Genomic DNA, 20,940 nt, shown 5'->3' with positions numbered 1-20,940 from the left:
GGTTACTCCCTTCAAGAGTTATCGTACGTACAAATTTTCCGAACACTTTCGAATTTTTGTGGACAAACTAAACTAAGTTTGGACAAAATATTACGAAAGCCAAATTTTGGACTAAAACTGTTGATCCGTTGGAGAGTTATCGTGCGCTTCAGCCAGACAGACAGACATAAATGCTGAGGGTATAAAAATTACTGAACCGATTTTTCAAGAAATTGTAAGGGAATGTACAGGGATGGCCTCTGAAATGTACAGAGATGGCCTCCGAAAACAGGCTACATATTTTTTGAATTCCAGAGGGGGCGGAGTACCTCCCCTGTGCGCTATATTCACAAAATTACGCATGTATTTGTTTAAAAATTTACGGATTAATCTGCAATCTATGTACTTCTTTGGGACCTAAAGATCCGACCACGACTGATTTTTTTTAATATGTTATATCTCCAATACTACCGATTTCCATAACATTTACAGCAAAAGCTCAATGTTTGCCGTTTTTAGGTATATTTTATGAATTTCGGAGAAGGTGGGGTACCTTCCCCACGGCTTTCTGTTAAACGCTCTATGTATAAGTATATTTGGAGCCAAAATACCGAACCACGCCTACTTTTTTAAATATGTTATATTTCGAAAACTGATGACCACGCCCACTCTTTTCAAACTACTGAACTTAATTTCATGCAGTTGTCATAAAATGTTGAGGAATATTCCGTTGCCAAAATGCTATATATGTGTATACTAATTTCGGGGGTCTTTTGTTTTATAATCGCTATATTTGCTAAACTTACCAGTGCATTGGCTTGCAAATTAATTTTCGTGGCAACCTTGGTTGCGCACCCGATCAAGAAAAACGATATATTTACAAACTTCCTAAATGGTGAGGTTCAACGGTCCATCAGCCATGAAAAACTAAAACATATATGAAGTCTCAATAAGAGGAAGAATTCGACTTAACCGTTTTTTTAATATTTAGATCGCTTTACGATAAATACAGGAGACATGGATGACAATAAATCATAAACAGCATCAATGGGCAAAAAATCCGACAAAGTCCATAAGAGAAAAAGAAAGGTTACAGACAAAATCAGTTGATAAATTTAAAATCCTCCTCGGTTTGACAATGGACCGAAGAAGTAAGGTAGAAAATACATTTTTTTGAATTGTCAAACAAAAAGTCTATACAGAGTTGGCATTAAAACTCATTACGATGGGCCAGCAACGCGGACCGAGTTCTGCAAGTATAAAATATAGAATAGAAAAAATAAAAAACAAAATATAAAATATAAAAGCGTGTGTTTTTCCTACACGTAATACACGCTCTGGCATCAACTTCACTCACCCTCTGGCATCCAAAAGTAAATGAACTAACTACATTCCAAAATGTTAGATTTTCCTTTTCATTCATAATTTTTATTTTCTTGTTCAAAAAATGTACATTCTTTTCACATTAAAATAAACTTATTCATAATCTTAATTTAAATACATTCACATATAAGCTATATTTGGCACATCAATTATCAATATAGAAAAAATATTGTAAAAAAATTGTTTACATACTAAAAGCCTGAGGGTTTGCTAATACTTATTATCGAAGAAAAATAAATAAAAGTCTTAACGCGTTAAGGACGGACAAGCAAGAAAGAAATATTAAATTACCTCAAAAAATATAACAAATAAAAAATCACAGCTGTAACAAAGGTATGTAGGTGGGTTATGCAAAAAATAACCAGAAAAAAATTAAAAATAAATATTTTGGCATTGACCTACAACAACTCGCAATACATTGTGTATGGTCAGCGGCTTAAGTATCATTTGCATTTCAATTATCCTCATAAATTACGTAATCATTATATTCTATAGCATATCAAATCAACATATCAACCTATTTAGGGGTATGGCGGATATGATCTCTTCCAATCTATTCCAAAGCATTCAAGAATGGAGCAATTGATGGGAAATCTTCACAGTCTGGTATAGCTTTGCCCTTGAATTTAAGGCATGACTCGGCACAGGTTTGACCTTGGAAATAATCTCCAAACATCTTTTTGCATTGGGCACAGTTATTCAAACATATTTGAATGTAATCAATGCCAACAATGGAATCTGTAAAGTAAGGGAAATGGAAAGTGTGTTAGTGCTGAAAGAATTCGAGAGTTTTTTTTCGATAAATACTTACCAAACCTCTTGCCATAGTGGCCAATGGAAGGCATAGCCTGGCTAAATTCAATTACAGCAAAGCTAATGGCAATTACGACGAAGATAACAGCAACAGATTTTGAAGAGAACATTTTGTAGGCTGAAAAAGAGATAACAAAAAATAAAATTATAATGGTCTGTTTCTCTAAGACGCTTCGAATTCAAATTCGTTCGAATTACTACCAAACTCATGGTATTGTACACAATTTTTGTTTGATCGAAAACAAAAATGAATTAAATATTTTTCAAAAGACTGAAGTTTGGTTGTATTTCGAACGAATTTGAATTCGAATCGTCTTAGTGAAACAGGCTATTAATTTAAAATCGTTGAATAAAAATAAACACCTTTTCTGTAAGAATTTTCTGTTGGATCTTGTAAATATTGTGAAAAAGAGTTTTAATGCTTTTACGGTAGCTGATTGTTTTGAAATAAAACTTTTCAATATTTAGCTGGGCTTTTGTATGTTTTTATAACCATGTGGAGGCTGGCCAACACAGTTACAACCATTGTAATCTCCATATTCTAGCACGCAAAAAAATGCGATACAAACTCTCTTGCCGGCTTTTATAAGAAAGTTCGAAAAAAAGTACCAAATCCAGTTAAACAAAAGCCGATTAAGCTGGAGCGGTTACTATCTGTTGTTTTCTGTCTTCTGGCGCTTTATTGATCTTAATTATTTTGTTGTATTTTAAGCATAAGTTAATTATTAATTAGCAGCTTGGTTTGTCTTGGGCGCGTGTGTTTTGGTTGTAACAGGATTTGTAATATGTCTCAACTTTGATTTTATATTTCGGAATGCTATGCTCTTTCTCAGTCTCAAGAATATCATTATTTTGTCGCGTGTCCACTGAATAATTTAGCATTCCTCAGCTAATTTATTCTAACAACCGGCTTTGGATCACAGACAACATAATTCGCCAAGTTCTAGTGGTTAGTGGTACAAGGCTATTGTGGTTAGTATTACATAATATTGGGTCAATAAAGCCAGAAAATATTTAAGAAATTTTTACAAACACAGAAAGTGCTCTAGGTAAGAATGCGTATACACTCAAAAAAAATTGAGCAACGGGTTAACTTTTTATTAGAAGCAAAAGGTAAAAAGAATCAGTCGGGTTTGCTGACATCTGAATACCCTTAGCCTATCACTGTACAAAAAAGCAAGTGAAAAGTATTAGTGAGCGATATACCCTCAGCCTCTGTGAATTGAAGCTTGCATCTATGGGCAGGTCACAATTTTGACCGAACCAAATTGTATATTCCCCCGTTAGTATAAAGGCTTTGGATATAATAAACTCTTGGCCTTCGGATTAGTAACCCACACCACTTAAGTATGTTAAATAGAACAAGTAAGGCCAGGAAGCATGGACTTGTCTACGTAAAACATAATATCGCTGTAAAAAGGACCACAACGAACAGCATCGGTATATAAAAAGATTCTTCGAACAGACCCTAAACTGCACTTACACACAAATGTTGAACTTTTGTGAGGGAGGTTCCCTAAGTAGAGAACCGATGTAGGCAATTTTAGAAATAAAACTAAATTAGAACCAAATATTAGGAGATCCAAAGTTTGGACCAAATTAATTGCCTCATTCAAGAGATATCGTGGATACCATTTTAGTGACATTTTTAAAATATTGGGTGAAGTACCGGAAGTTGTGAACCGATATTGCCCATCTTCGAACTGAAACTAAGTTTGGACAAAATATGACGAAGGCCAAATTTTTGACCAATTCGGTTCGAGTTCGAGAGTTATCGTGCTCTCCAGACTCTACATATGGTGACATAGGGGTTTTTTTTACAACTTTCGGGCTGTTTTGTCAAGAAGTACAGACTTGCCCCTGAAAAAACTTTAACCGTCTTAATGAAGGCAGAGAATGCAAGCAGCTTCAACAAAAATCAAAGTGATTCGAGAGCAGGCCTTATAGTGAACTTATCCGAAATTTTGTGTGGGAGGTACCCGAAGGAGTGAACAAATATAGTCCATATTCGAACCTGATCTATATCTGGTAGATATATTAGGATGTGTAAGATATGGACCAAATCGGTCACCCCCTTCAAGAGTTATCGTGCGCACAATTTTTCAGAGAAATTTTGAACTTATGTATGTGGGGGAGGTACCTAAAGGAGTGTATGGCTTATTTTCGATATGGCTTATTTTCGAAGTTAAACTAAGTGTTTACAAAATAATATGAAGGTCAAATATTGGACCAAATCGGCAGATTCGTTCGAGAGTTATCTTGCGCTCCAACCACTACACACGGTGTCATAGGGGTTTTTACACCTTTCAGGTTATTTTCTCAGGAAGTATGGACTTGCCCCGGATGAAACTGGTACCGTTGTATGGAGGGTAGCAAGTACTAGTTGCTACAACAAAAATCAAAGCGATTCGATAGCAGGTCCTAAACTGGACTTTCCCAAAATTTTGTGTGGGAGGTACCCGAAGGAGTGGACCGATAGAGTCCATATTGGAACCTCATATAACTCTGGTAGAAATTTCACGATGTGCAAAGTATGGACAAACTCAGTTACTACCTTTAAGAGATATCGTTCGCACAATTTTCCCGAACATTTTCTTTCTTTTCTTTAGTGGGAGGTGCCTGAAGGACTGGGCCGACATGGCTCATCTTCGAACTTAAACTAAGTTTGGACACAATATCTTTAAAAGGCCAAATTTTTGACCAAATCGGTACATCCGTTCGAGAGATATTGTGAACACCAGCTAGGCAGACGGATGGACAGACGGACGAACATTGCTAAATCGACTCCAAATTGTCTGAAACGGATTTCGTCTAAACATGCTTAGAGTCTAAAACCATTACTTCGATGAGGCACATTTTGCCCGTATAAACGTGTATATACCCTCGTTAGCATAAATGCTGAAGGTAAAAAAATATATACCCTCGTTAGCATAAATGCTGAAGGTAAAAAAATGCCGGGTCCCAGAAGAAATAAATCCCGGGATTCGGGACCGCCATCCTAGTTTCGAAAATGTGTAGAGGGCCTAATGCGAATAACTATGCTACTAACGGTGCGCCTGAACTAAATTTAAATTAAATGTTTTTACACCTAGGAAGTGTTTGCGGATTCTGAAACTACATCCCAGCTAACGGACAGAATTTCTGAAAAAATATCCGATTCTGATGCCGAATTCGTGCCGAATTCGCTACGAAAGTTGTATGGACGTGGTCACCGAATTCGGAAAGAATTTTCTAAGGAAATTATTAAAAAATATTAGAGTTTCGCGACGAATTCGGTTCCTATTCGGAAGTAAATTCTTGGAAAATTCTGATAAAAATTTAGATTTTCTGACAGAATTCGGTCCGAATTCGCAAGAAATTTCTGGAAAATTCGATGAAAAATTTAGATTTTCTTAAGAAAATCCGTCTGAATTCGGAAGGAAATTCTGGAAATTCTGCCTGTTGTTATCATTTTATGATTAACAGTAGAACAATGTGCAGAAGTATGTTGAAGCTATCAACACTAGCTTGAATTATTATATGTTGCATTTATATTAAAAAATTGTAAATTTGTATATGCTAATTTTATTACCAGTCATATTGCTCTTCGACATCAACCGAAAAAAAAATTCCCTTAGAAAATCCATTAGAAATCGGAACGAATTCGTAATGACGATTCTTAAGATTCTTTAGAAAATGTGCAGAGATTCTTAAAATAAACTTATAGAAAATCGGTCCAATTTCTAGGAAAATATTAGAGAAATCGGCCACATTTCTAAAAAAATCAGAAAATCTCAGAAAAAATCTGGTATCAGAGCCCTCGGAAAAAATTGTTAGCTGGGATTGTTCATAGATGAGAAAACTAAAAAAAAACAAAAAAAAAACGCCGGAGGCATTTTCAAATAAATCGCGGTCAAAGTTCAAATTTTTTAGGGCTTTTTTAGGTATTCACGATTTTGCTTGGAAACCTCAAGTCCTATTGAAATGGGATTAAAGAAAATGTTGTAGCAGTGAAAATTCTCTTTAAGATTGACCTCAATGGTATTTTCGTAGGTTTTACCATTTTTGCTTGACAACGGTAAGTCTTATCGAAATGGGACTAGAGAAACTCTTATAGCTGTGGAAACTCTCTATAGGATTGGTTTTTGTAATTTTTTCCTAGGTTATACCGTTTTTGAGATATATAAGTTTAAGTTGGGAAATTGTAGTCATGACCTTGTTTTATTAGGAGACGATACAGTCAGTAAATTGTCAAAATTTGAACTTCTATATCTCAAAAATGGTAATACCTACGAAAACATCATAAAATTCAATCTTGTAGAGAATTTATCATAGCTACAACATTTTTCTTAGTCCAATTTTGATAGGACTTGTGGCTTCCAAGCAAAATCGTAAAAACCTAACAAAGCCCTAAAAATGTGAACTTTGAACGCGATTTATTTGAAAATCCTTCCGGCGATTGTTTTTTTGATTTTTCTCATCTATGAACATTGTAGTTTCAGAAACCGCAAAAACGTCCCAGGTGTAAGCATCTTTAATTTAAATTTAGTTAAGGCGCACCGTACATCGCACAGTGGAAAAAAAGTACCGATTTAGCGCGCCAAAAGTAAAAGTCTATGTTTTATTGTATGTTTGTCCATAAATTCGATATGAATAGCTATAAATTGACAATTTTACTTAATTTATTTATATACTTGGTAAATTTGTATTTTTACCGTAGAATGCTACCTATCGATTTTCGGTATTTTAAAGATGTCTACCACATTATCCAACCGAAACGGCTAGGATTTGGTATTTAGTCTCCGTGGGGGTTATGCATACACTCCTATAAACATTTTCGATATAGGACCATGTTTTCATATAGCCCCCATAGACCGGTACCACCGATTTCGGTAATTTTGGAGGTTTTAGCCATATTATCCAACTGATATAGCTGAAAGTTGACATTTAGTCTTCGTTGGTGGTATAAAATATTCCGACGGAGAATTTTCGGCACAGGTACACGCATTGATATGGCCCTCATAGAAGGGTACCGCTCTAATTTCAGCATTTTTATATAAAAAATGATATTAATAAAAATAGTAATAAAATAAAATGTTGCAGTTTGTTGCAGCTAAAATTTTACAAATTAGTTAAGAACTATGTGTACTAACAATAAAATAAACAAGTAAAAAAGTATCAGTCGGCTTTGCCGACAGAGATATACCCTCAGCCTGTGTATATTGAAACAATTTTTTCCCAAAAAACCCATGTATTTAGGTAGTTTTAAAAATTTTGGGCGTTTGAACTGACAAAAATGTTGATTAGGATTAAAGATCAAAAGTTTTGCGGAGGAGACACTAAAAAGAATGGATCTCCAGCCACTGCATATGGTACCATAGGGGTTTTTTACAACTTCAGGGATGTTTGCTCAAGAAGTATGGACTTGCCCATGAAACAACTTTTACCATCGTAATTGAGGCAGCGAATGCAAGTTGCTTCAAGAACAAGTAAAAAAGTATCAGTCGGCTTTGCCGACAGAGGTATACCCTCAGTATGTGTATATTGAAACAATTTTTTTCCCAAAATACGTGTGTATTTAGGGGGTTTTAAAAAATTTGGGCTTTTGAACCGACAAAAATGTTGATAACGATTAAAGATCAAAAGTTTTGCGGAGGAGATACTAAAAGGAATGGATCGACATTGACCGTTGTGGAAGTGGATCTCCAGCCACAACATATGGTGACATAGGGGCGTTTTACACTCTTCGGGCTGTTGGCTCAAGAAGTATGGACTTCCCCCTAAAAAAACTTTTAATATCGTAATTGAGGCAGCGAATGCAAGTTGCTTCAACAAAAATCAAAGTGATTCGATATCAGGTCTTAAAGTGAACTTATCCGAAAACTTTGTGTGGGAGGTACCGGATGGAGTGGACAAATATAGTCCATATTTGAATCTGATCTATATCTGGTAGATATATTAGGATGTGTAAAGTATAGACCAATTCGGCCACTCCCTTCAAGAGTTACCGTACGAACAATTTTTCCGAACATTTTTGAACTTTTGTGGGGAAGGTACCCGAAGGAGTGGACCGATATGGCTTATCTTCAAACTTAAACTATGTTTGGACAAAATATTACTAAGGCCATATTTTGGACCGAATCGGCAGATTCGTTCGAGAGTTATCTTCCGCTCCAACCACCTCACACGGTGTCATAGGGGTTTTTCTGCAACTTTCATGCTATTTTCTCAGGAAGTATGGACTTGCCCCTGATGAAACTTGTACCGTCGTATGTAGGGCAGTGAATACAAGTTGTTAAAACAAAAATCAAAGCGATTCGAGAGATGGCCCTAAACTGAACTTTTCCGAAATTTTGTGTGGGAGGTACCCGAAGGAGCGGACCTATTGAGACCATATTGAAACCTCATATTACTCTGGTAGAAAGTTTACGCTGTACAAAGTATGGACCAAATCGGTCACTCCCTTCAAGAGTTATCGTGCGCACAAACTTTCAGAACATTTTCGAACTTTTATGGGGGAGGTATCGGAAGGAGTGGACCGATGTAGCTCATCTTCGAACTTAAACTAAGTTTGGGCAAAATATTACGAAAGCCAAAATTTTAACCGAATCGGTTCTTACGTTCGAGAGTTATCGTGCGCTCCAGCCAGCAGGACAGACAGACAGACGGACAGACAGACGGACGGACATGGCTAGATCGACTCCAAATTGTCTGAAACACATTTCGTCCAAACATACTTGGGGTCTAAAACCATTATTTCGATAAGGCACATTTTCATCGTATCAAAGTGTATATACCCTCCTTAGCCTAAAAGCTGAGGGTATAAAAATCAAAGTGATTCGAGAGCAGGTCTTAAAGTGAACATGTATCCGAAATTTTGTGTGGGATGTACCGGATGGAGTGGACAAATATAGTCCATATTTGAATCTGATCTATATCTGGTAGATATATTAGGATGTGTAAAGTATGGACCAATTCGGCCACCCTCTTCAAGAGTTATCGTACACACAATTTTCCGAACATTTTTGAACTTTTGTGGGGGAGGTACCTGAAGGAGTGGACCGATATGGCATATCTTCGAACTTAAACTATGTTTGGACAAAATATTACTAAGGCCAAACTTTGGACCGAATCGACAGACCTGTTCGAGAGTTACTTTGCCCTCCAACCTCCTCACACGGTGTCATAGGGGTTTTTTTGCAACTTTCAGGCTATTTTCTCAGGAAGTATGGACATGCCCCTGATGAAACTTATACCGTCGTATGGAGGGCAGTGAATACAAGTTGCTAAAGCAAAATCAAAGCGATTCTAGAGATGGTCCTAAACTGAAATTTTCCAAATTTTTGTGTGGGAGGTACCCGACGGAGTGGACCGATTGAGTCCATATTAAAACCTGATCTAAGTCTGGTACACGCTCCACGATGGGCAATGTACTCCCTTCAAGAGTTATCGTGCGCACAAATTTTCCGAGCATTTTCGAACTTTTGTGGGGGAGGTACTGGAAGGAGTGGACCGATATAGCTCATCTTCGAACTTAAACTAAGTTTGGGCAAAATATTACGAAAGCCAAATCGGTTCATCCGTTCGAGAGTTATCGTGCGCTCCAGCCAGCCAGACAGACAGACAGACGGACGGACATTGCTCAATCGACCCCAAATTGACTGAAACACATTTGGTCCAAACATACTTGGGGTCTAAAACCATTATTTCGATGAGGCACATTTTGCCCGTATGAAAGTGTATATACCCTCGTTAGCATAAATGCTGAGGGTATAAAAATCAAAATTCTTAATAGTTAGTAGAGCAGATCTTTTGATTGCCCCCTATTGCCACCTTGGCTCCTTTTTTCCGTTAATTGGACATATATTCCAAATCAAAATGTGTAAAAACATTCTGCCCATCCCTGCAACCTTCTGAGATATATCGGTTCAGATTTTATATAGCCCCCATATATATCTTTTCCCGATTTTGCTTCAACTCGTTCAATTTTGATCGAATATCCTTCAAATTTAGTATGTGTTATTTTCTTAGGCCCCTGAGTAGCTACACCGATTTTAGCAAAAATCGGTTCAGATTTGGATATAGACCCTATATATATCTTTCCCCGATTTTGCCATAATTCGCTAAATTTTTGATGCATAGCCTTTAAATTTAACATGATATTTTTCATTCCTGTGCCCTCATATGTACTTGTGCAAAAATTCATCAACCCAGGTCAACGCCTTCTATTTTTGTCCATATTTGTATGGAAGCGGCAACCCTGTGCGCCGTTCGGACTCGGCGATAAACTGTAGGTCCCATATCATTGAGCTAATATGAATCGGGGTGCACTCATTGATATGAGAGAAGTCTCCCTTGTCCCGTATGGAATGTTTGTGGAACAATTATTAATAGGGTCCACGATGAAGAAAATCTGGAATAAATGTAACGAAGTGAAAAAAGTGTCGGTTTTTTTATTTGAAAGTATAGTGCGGTACCCGAAGGTGTGGACCAGTTGATACATTCGTACACACCAGCCAGGCAGACAGGTAGATATAAATAAACCCTCGTTGCCATAATGGAAAGTAGTTTTTGATAGTCATACCCAATCTACTAACCTATAATTTCAACAAGGGCATGCTGCACGAAATAGGTACTTATAAACGGTCATTAAAAGCGGAGAAATTATTTTCCGTTTTTTAGAAAATTTGATGTGATATTATCTTGAATTTGACCACACTCCACATTTTAATTTTATTCGTGGGCGGGGTTGCTAATGCGACCTTTTGATTTTTGTCAGACACACTGTTTTCTGTGGCACTGTTAAGAATATTTATAACAGTTCAAAGCCGTGCATCAACATCTACCTCAAGTACTGATTAAATGTAATATTTTTATTATTTTAGCCGGCGCTTATCCTCGAACTTAGAACCCACAATTTTATAATTTGTAAAAAGTAATGGCCATTCGATTCGATTATGATTGTTAATCAAAGAATTACAATGTTTAATTTAATATCCATTTTACTGATATTTTGTGGAAAAGTAACACTTCTATCAAAATATTATAATTTCATTGAATTGCACAGAGATTGGAATTTTTCTAAAATCAGGTTTTCAAAATTTTCTCACGTTTTATATGCAAATTATTATTTTTTATATATATTTAAACACATCAAAGTTTTATTGCTATTCATTTTTGTGATTATTATACCCCTCCCCCAAAGATATTAAAAGAATTTCAATAATTTAATACAAAACTAAACATTTGGTATTGATAAATAAACAGAAAAAATATGTAGACACGATTGTTCTGGCACAGCCAGACATGTACGCACCAATTAACTGGTTTCACTTAGCGCGTGTCGATTCCAACAATAAATAAATGTGAATGGGTTGCTCTGTGGTAAAAGACGAATATGTTAATACCCTTTCAGAAGAATATTTAGCAGAAATATAAAAAAAAATTATAATTAATTCTATTAATGGGATCTTCTGGAAGCTGTGAGAATTTTTGATAATACTTATAGACATATCAATAATATATTTATTATGAAGTACCTACATAAAATAATTATGAAATAATAATTAATAAATTAAATCTCAAAAATTGTTAATTGTTTAATCAGGGGAATCGTTTTTGAGGATACTGAAGTGCAAAAATGAATGAAACGCCCAAAGAAACTTCCAAAAATCGTTCTTTCCTAACTTCTCTTAAATGGTGTATTTTTTCTCTTTCGTGTGAAAAACAACGTTTTTATTTTTCAATTTATGTTACAAACAATATGAAAAACCGCATTTGCCAATAAAACTTGAATTCAAACGCACTGTGCATTCTGCAATGACACAAAGAAAACCGGTAGGCTATAAGTGTTAAATTATGACACGTCTTCAGTATTTCAACAATGGAATACTTAAACATAGGATATCTTCTCTGTTTGCCAATGGCTCGTGGAAGATCCGTTTCACTATTTTCCGTGGCATTTCTGTAAATATAATTTGCAATATATATGCAATTACTAACCAATCAACCCAATAATTTAATGTTATTGTTGCAGTTGTATTCTGTGACGTACAGTGTGTAATGTAGTTTTGTTTTTCTGATATTCCTTCCTACGATTTCCTGATACACTACAATTCAAACAAAGAATCTAGAATTGAATTATTTTCATTTATAATAAACAAATCAGAGAATTTTTCCTACATTTTGGAGGGGAATTTTCTATAAAGTTTAGTAAAAAAATGGGGGATTTATGTTTAATTCTTCTTTCCGTAAACAAGAGGCATTTATGCGGCATATACTTAAATAAAAAGTTCAATTTTGTTTGAATTATTTTGTAATTTAATTTATGATGCAAACCTGATTTAAATCATTGCATTCTAAATGCACAAAGAGAGTGGTGACAAAAAGACAAGAAAAATTTTGAGCAGTACTTAAGGCGTTCAGTGTTTAATTTTTTGCTGAGCTTCTCTTGCATATCCTGTCCCTTCTTGCCTATTAAAAATGACTCTACAAGTCAAGGGGTACTACGTTCGACACATACGGCTATTACACATTAATCTAATCGAGCTCTTTGAGAGAACACTACTTTATACCTTTGGGAATGTTTGAGGCAAATAGTGTTATAAGATCTTTAGGGTTATTATTTGTGAAACATATAATAATTTTTTATTCTCAATGCAAAGAATATATTCTTATAATAGTAGAAGAAGGTAGTCGCAGTATTTTGAAAACTCGTCAAAAAATAATCTAGTATAAGTGTGCAATGGTATGCACACCCGCCTTGCACGCAGAAGGTCGTGGGTTCGATTCCCCGACTAGGCAACATCAAATTTTCAACGGTGGCAAAATACCCCTCAGTAATGTTAGCGACATTTCCTGAGTATTTCAGCCATGTAAAACTTCTCTACAAGTGGTGTCGTAGGACACGCCGTTCGGACTCGGCGATAAACTGTAGGTCCCAAGCTTAATGTGATAAGGTGGCAGAATCGTCAATAAGCTTATTTGTTCCATAAAGGAATTTTGATTTGCTGAAAGCTAATTCCCAGGGGCAGTGGTGTAGGGTATCATATGGTCGGCCCCGTCTGACTATAACCTTTGCTTATTTGTTTTTGTGTACGAAACATACTATAAAAAATAAACAAAGAAAACATGTGAGCAAAACCTATATCCGGGACGGGACCGACTACCCCTGTGCATAAGATTGTCACTGGTAAACATTTGTTTTAGGGAATATTATCTGAATACTGCCAAACTCAATATGTTCTTTCCTCTCTGGGACCCCCATTAGCCAACTAATTGCCGGACAATCCGATCAAAATTGCGACATGTTGCGTGATTACAAAAAATGGAAAAATTGGAGACATTAGCGACTATTGTGATATCTCCCTTGTTTGACTACCTTCGCCTACCTATTTTTGCATTAATGTAAAGGTGATATTTTCTTCTTCCATTGACAGGCTTCGCCGTTGGAATACTCCTAGCAATATATTCGCATACGAATAAAACGTTGACTTTTCTTAACATAAGTTGTTTGCCCATTCCGACCAATAAATATTTTGCGACCCCTGAATATATTCCTTTGTAGGACCCGCATCAAATGTTTCAAATAGCAATGTCGTTCACTTTTCTTGTTGCACTGTGTTAAAATTGAGAATTTTTTCAAGTTTTTGCGAACTGTAGTTTTTGTTGAACAAAATTGTCAATATTTTAGAAAAAATTTGTTGTAACAAAAGTGTCGTAGAAATGAATCCCAGTAAAATTTGAAGGAAGGGGTTCCATGCGATGACGTGATTTCATGGCATCTTTTGCATTGGTTCAAACGAAGTCGTGAAAGATCCGATCTTTTCATTAGCATTTGAACCAATGCAAAGGATGTCGTGAAAGATCCGATTTTTTCATCAGCATTTAAACCCATGCAAAGGAAGTCGTGAAAGATCCGATCTTTTCATCAGCATTTCAACCCATTCCATCGATCCAATAGAGATGAATTTTGTGTATTTATTTATACACATTTTTCTAAATATATAAGATAAATTATTTAAAATAGGCCTGATGTTGTCGGAGACTCGAAATCACAACCAACGTTGTTAAAATGTCATTGCTAATGTCATTACAAAGGGTTGGCGAAAAAGACACGCCAAAGCATTGGTGGAAATGACATGCCAAAACATTGGTGAAAATGACATGTCAAAGCATTGGGGTAAATGACATGCTTTGGATCCAAAAATGAATAGCATCTTTTGGGGTCCACGCTCATATAAAATTCATCGATGAAGATGCTAAAAAGATTGAATGACATCTTTGGCATCGAACATTTTGCTGGGAATATGTCGAAAAAAAATATTCAAAATATGTCCAAATTTTCCATGATTTTGAAATGTATTGGAATGTAGAAAAAAAAGAGTGTCGAGAAGGTCGTGAGAAATTTTTTTGTATTTTTCTCTTGAATGTTCTCTTTCAGTTGACGCTAAACACCATGCCGTTTTTTGCGCATTTTGAGTTTGTAAAAAATTGTGAAAATAGTCATGAGTCAGATTATTGCATATTGGGGTTTTGTCTTCATTTACTCTGTTGTACATTATGTCGTGTTTTGCATTGAAGTATGTGTTCACCCTCTGTGTGCTGGGTGACCATTATTATATCGGTACTATATATAATAATCTGTACTATATAACAATTTATATGATACGATGGCGATAGAAATTGATGCCGACTCTTTGGAGTTTGGTTTGTCCGTACAAAGTTGAATTCATTTTTATGAAAGTCTGTTTCAATATTCATATAAACTTCAACTCAAGGTGCAATTACAGTAAGCCCAGAATACAAACTAAGCATTCAAACGGATTTTCAAATCAAATCTAATCTAATTATTGATCAACCAAAATAAGTTTTGTCTATTTAAATGAAATTAACACCGCCAAAATTATTTTTCTAACCGGAGAAATATCAGCAGATATAACAAAAATTGAATTGGAGCTGCAATACAAAAATGCACATATTTTAATTGTTGTGTCTTCGGATCTGAAAAATATTGCCCGAGATATGAGCACTGAAAGGGAAGACTCCATTTTACATGGAATAAAAATGTGAAATGTGTTTGCCTAAAAGGGCATTATGGAAATCGGTGATAACTAATAAACCAACCTATCTAACATATTTGTGGGCTTATTTACAGCATCGAAATCTAGTCCTTCAACGATATTTTTATTTAAAAATTTATTTTTATTTATGGACAAAAAGCGGAATTTTTAGGGTAAAAATGTAAACTGTTCATCATTTTTGTAAATTCGAATATTTTGTAAAATCCGCTTACGAAGGACTAGATTTTTATATTCTAAATAAACCTATAAAAATGTAAAAAATATGTTCATTCGTTTTCTAGTTAGAGTGGTCCGTTTTAATAAAAAAAGTGTTTCGTAGGCGGATTTTTAACACAAAACTGTGTAATGCAACTATGTATGGCAAAACCAATATTTTTACTCAAAAGTTCAAAAAGCAGCTTAAGATGTGCTCTTTCAGATGAAGAAATATCTACCCAAAAACTTTGGTAATTTTCTTCAAAAATAATCGTGCACATATGTATGTAAGCAAAATTGTGTATAGCCTCTTAAAACTAAAATATTAATCAAAACTCTAACTTTTGCTAAGGAATTGTTTTTTTTTTCAGTGTAATGTGGCACCGAGATTCAAAAAATACAAAACTTTGAACCAGCAAATGACTCCCCAAATTAATCTCCTTTTTTGGTAATATTAACCCTATGTGCGTTGTTTGACCTACTCGAACCTACCATGCATCGTTGTATAGGTGTGATTTTCTACTTTCATAGCCAGGATCTGCTTTGAAAAGTTGGATTTTATCTTCGTTGTTTGACCGCCTACTTTACATCGTTATAAAGATGACATTTTCTACTTTCCTTGTCATTGTCATAGAGTCTAAATATTATCCGACCATCACCAAAATCAATAGGCTTCAATAGGCGCCCGCATCTACACACAAAATTTGGTGACGATCCGATCAAAATTGCGACCTGTTGCTTAGTTAAAAGGTTTATAATGACAGACAGACAAACGGACGGACGGAAGGACGGACACACATAGCCCGATCGACTCAGCTCGTCGAGACACTCAGTTTGGTATATATACCATTCATTTTGGTATATATGTATACCCCATATAGTGGTGTAAGGTATAAAAATTATCAGTCGGCGTTGCCGACAGAGATATATGTACCCTCAGCCTATGTGAGTTGGAACTTTCATCTACGGATCCTTTTACCTAAATAGTATGTATTTGAAGGGTTTGCCGAAAAAAATATGGATTTGAATTAAAACTCAAAAGTGTTGGGATATTGCGCCGACCAGTCACTTCAGTTAGTCACCGTATAAGTTAGAGCTTTGGACCACTACAAGTGATTTGGAAGTGCATCTAATTACCCTTTAGAGTAGAATAGGATGCAGTCCAATTTGCATCCAAAGCACGTGTTTTGATGCAGTGCTTTGGATGGAGGCACTCTTCAGATGCTTTGCACAGTCCCGTCGATCCTTGCCCAATAGTAATTTAAGCGACTGTAATAACCCGAGCTTAGTTGATCCAAAACTACTCTGGTTTTTCGTGGCAGCTAACACTTTACCTCTTCTTCTAGATCATGAAGATTATCCTTGATATGCTTGAATGGGCGGGGCCTATTCCCCATATATTGATTGGGGTCGCTCTCGCGGCGAAACCCGATCAGCTACTGCAACGAAAGCATCTGATTGTGTCGCTGCACTATAAGAATATTTTCTTCCTCATGTAGATGGTCCATTGTAGTCATGAGGAGGCACCCTGTTGCTGTTCTCCGGGCGGCATTTGGAAGTGTACGTATGTTTGTACATATCGCAACTTGTTTGCTCCGCTCTCCATTTAATCCAAGTGGTATTGTTCTTGCTTCATATGTTACAGGCGTTTTAATATTTTTTATATTGTCTTCCCATCGCCAGTTAAGACATGATCTCCAACAGCACTCCATTAAAAAGTTGTCTTCTCAAATGTTAGCAAAAATGTTCGCAAATTATGTATTTTATAACAAAATTTTGGGAATGTTAACACGATTTCTGTTTTTGGAAAATTGATGCCGACGCGCTTGCAAACTGTTTGATGTACCTGTAGGTACTGCTAATAAAATGTAACGAACGGAGTGCCTTTTTCACGACTTCATTTGGACTGCATCCGGATGCTATTAAAATGTGAAAAATGGATATCAATCATTGATTTGCATCCGAATGGGTTTAAAATGTAAGGAATTGGAGTGCAGTTAAAATGTGTGAAATAGATGTCATTCGTTGGATCGCATCCGAATGCGCATAAAATGTGGGGAATGGAGTGCCTTTTTCACGACTCCGTTAGAACTAGATCAAAACATGCCGTGAAAGAACTAGTCTACATTGCACTACCTCCAACTAAACTTAATTTGGACGAATCGGCTGATCCCTTCTAGAGTTATCGTGCGCTCCGGCCACTATACATGGTGCTATAGGGGTTTGCGAAGTTTGGACCAAATCGATTGCTCCATTAGAGAGTTACGGTTCACACCATTTTACTGGAAAATGCTGAACTTTCGTGGGGGATGTCCCCGAAGGGGTGGACCGATATGGTCCATCTTCGAACTTAAATTATGTTTGGGCAAAATATTAAAAAATATATTGTTATTGAAATTTTGGTTTGAATCGAATGCTCCGTTCAAGAGTTATCGTTCACTAGCCACACAGACAGATGGACGGACATAGATAAATCGGCTCGGAATTGTCTGAAACGAATTTTGTCCAAACATACTTGTGGTCTAAAATCATTATTTCGATGAGGCACATTTTTGGATATCACAGATCCAATACCAGAATATGGTATTGAGTGTATACCGCCAGGCCAAGATGAGCAATAAACTGGCTGAAGGCAGCAGGAGCCGATGTTTTACCAGTCGAGCTGTTCAAAACTGGAGGCTACACGATGATAAGATGTAGGCATCAGGTAGTTAGTACCATCTGGCAGGAAAAAAGGCGTGTGTCCTGTCCACAAGAAAGGATATCAGACTGTGTGCTCTAACTATAGGGGCATAAGTCTGCTCCGTATTGCTTATAAGACAGTGTCTGGCATATTGTGTGAACGACTAAAGCCTATGCAAAGTATGCAGTTTAAAAACAAAGCCACTTCGGGTTAAACAAAAATAACACTTTACAAAACATTGATTCCGAAGCCTGGGTGCTTGCGCAAGCAGACTTCTTCAAAAGATCTACGGGCGAAATCGATGAATATCGAAGTCGTATGATCCACGAGATCTATCAGTATAGATAATGAACCCGCTAAAAAGGCGTATAAATACGGGAAGCATGGCGGTAAAATCAGAACTGGAAGACCCAGGCATCGATGGAGAAAATACGTGAAAGACGAATTGAATGAAAAATACGATAGGCCAAATTGCAACAAATGGTAATATTTTCTTAGTTCCGCTTATAGGACAAATGTGATTATTAGAGTCTCTCCTAATCTTGGTGGGGTTTCCTTGTTTTTCTGTGCAAAATGTGGAACTACGTTTGGGCTTCGTTTTCGGAATTACCACTTTTTGATATTTCCACGTAGACTGCCATAGTTGAGCAGATTTCAAGGGAGTTTAATAATCTGAATATTACAAAGAGGACGAAAACTAACTGCAGATTATATTTGCACAGCATAAGGTAACGTAATCTCTATCGTTTCTACAGCTCATTTAAGTAATATTAATTCCTGAAATGCACAGAATATGGCGTCACTTTATTCATATGTGAATGACATGCTGAACTAGATTGTGAATCGTTCATCGTTGATCGTTCTTCGTGGGTCTTTCGGTCGGCACTCAGTGAGCTATTGAACTATAATGAACTATATCGACTGATCAAGTTCATACGCTCTTTTCAATGAATCGTTCAATTTAACTAGTTCGTTCATGAACTGTACAACTCTAATTTCAATGACCTTCTTCAGTTTTAATTTTTCGATTTCTCATAGTTTTGACCTTTTAGAGGACAATCAAATTTCAAAGACCAACATTTTTCAGAAAAAATATTTTAAACTCGTATTTGTCGTACGATGCTGGTGTTGGTGTCATATTAAAGGCTTTTTGACCGGATGGGTCATCCGCCGTACAGCCCTTACGTGAAACCCAGTGACTTCATTTGATTCCCGCACATCACATCACATCGCCAGAATATGCTGTTAAAAAACCATGTTTTTTAGGTGTCTCAATTGGTGTGGAAAAAGTGCTTCAACAATGTTTTGAGCACATAAAAAGTGTATAAATCACACCTGAGACTACTTAAGAAAACAATAAAAGTATTTTTAATGACAAATATACGCGTTTTCATCGTTAGGCCAGAAGCTTTTCTAGTTCCCTTCGGGCCCTTTCCTCATTGTGGTAAAGGGTATAATTATAGTAGCGTTTCTCTTCGAGTTTATTTCAAATATAGAATCGGTATCAGATGTGTAGGCGGAATAAGAATCTGTATATTTTTCGCTTCAAGTGAAGAAGATGCGTCGAAAATCATTATTTGATGTTGGGCTAGTACAAATAAGGCGCTTGGGCTGGAAGAACACACGTTCTATTACAGCCACTTCAATAAAATAGTAAGTTAGCAAACGATGTTCATCATTCCGTTTCTCTTGAGATCATGAGTTTAGCACTGACATACGATTACTACACATTTTAAATATATATTTTTTAATTTGTTGCCCTCGAAATTGCAGTAAGTTGGCATTATAAATAATTTCATTCGTTTCGTTCTGCACCAAATTTGAATTTTACTGGTAATACTCGTATAACCATTCTGTTAGTGATCAAATAAGATTGTGTTTTGTGAACGCCTTTTACAACTCTTCTTACAAAGTCGATGTATCTCGTTTCGTTTCTCTGATTTAATATACAAGTCTATCATAAGAACGTGTCACATAAAGTTTTTTTTATTTATTTCTTGTGGATTGCAAAAAAATATTTGTTTGGTTTTTTGTTTGTTTTCATTACTCACTTGGTATTTTTGATTGATTTCAACAATTTGTTCTAAATTACAAATTAAGTTTGTTGACTCAAACAAGTGTTTGTTTAGACCGTTAATTTACGACTGATGTCTTCTCTGAATTTCGTTGCAGCTTTTATACTTCAAAAATGTGAATATCTCGAATTTCATTTGATACATCTCTATCGGATGTTGTTATCCTCTTAATAGATTTGTAAAGTGATTTACTTCCGAATTGAATTAGGATTTGTTTCTCTAAGTGAAATTCGCAATTGGGGGTGTGTGCATCGACACATCGTTAAATTATTTGGTGGTCAATAGCTAGAGGCTAATTGAATTACGTTAAGACTTTTTGTTTGAACACAATTGATGCTAAGTAAAGGGTTTCAATAGTTTTAACATATGTATGAATGGATGTGTGATATTTAGGCCGCAAAATTAATACGATTTGTGACAATTCGAAGGTCTTTTTCGTATCAAATAGATATGAACATAAAGGTGACAAATGACTAGCTCAAAATCTTTTCTATAATGGAACTTAACAAATCTGTGGTTTTCTGAGAAATAGAAATAAGTCGAGTTATTATTACGGTGTAGATGTACTTTTCCATTTTACACAACTATTATCACAACTCGATTTATGGAATCCCTTGATTGTTCCCGAGATAATTTCAGAAAAAAGTTTTTTCGACGTGTAAAAAATATTTTAACGAATATAGAACTGCATACATTGACGTATATATTGATGTTTGTATATAAAATATTGCTATTTTTTTAAAGTAATAAA

General features: G+C 35.8%; 1 protein-coding gene across 2 annotated transcripts; it reads right to left on the bottom strand.

Annotated features, from left to right (window-relative positions):
- Window positions 1-1,385: 1,385 nt before the first annotated feature.
- Window positions 1,386-20,250, bottom strand: Eh (Eclosion hormone). 2 transcript variants are annotated; one of them, XM_073964066.1, is made up of 3 exons: window positions 20,166-20,250; window positions 2,174-2,293; window positions 1,386-2,100 (listed from the first exon to the last, which is right to left on the bottom strand). In XM_073964066.1, exons 2-3 carry the CDS (start codon window positions 2,283-2,285, stop codon window positions 1,916-1,918), a joined length of 297 nt encoding a protein of 98 aa, XP_073820167.1. In that variant the 5' UTR covers window positions 2,286-2,293; window positions 20,166-20,250; the 3' UTR covers window positions 1,386-1,915. The 2 variants fall into 2 exon arrangements, with proteins under 2 accessions (XP_073820167.1, XP_073820166.1); XM_073964065.1 differs by lacking the exon at window positions 20,166-20,250 and adding an exon at window positions 2,539-2,637.
- Window positions 20,251-20,940: the final 690 nt, after the last annotated feature.

This window comes from Musca autumnalis, unplaced genomic scaffold, assembly GCF_047663935.1.
Source record: "Musca autumnalis isolate F117 unplaced genomic scaffold, ASM4766393v1 scaffold_1, whole genome shotgun sequence".
NCBI lineage: Eukaryota > Metazoa > Arthropoda > Insecta > Diptera > Muscidae > Musca > Musca autumnalis.
Note: the sequence above shows the minus strand (reverse complement) of the source record. Positions and strands in the feature narration are given on the sequence as shown.

Excerpts from the sequence above, each read along its gene's own strand:
- Eh (XM_073964066.1), bottom strand. The coding sequence starts at position 2,285 with ATGTTCTCTTCAAAATCTGTTGCTGTTATCTTCGTCGTAATTGCCATT. Across the intron at positions 2,101-2,173 it reads CCACTATGGCAAGAGGTTTG|ATTCCATTGTTGGCATTGAT; the intron begins GTAAGTATTTAT and ends CTTACTTTACAG.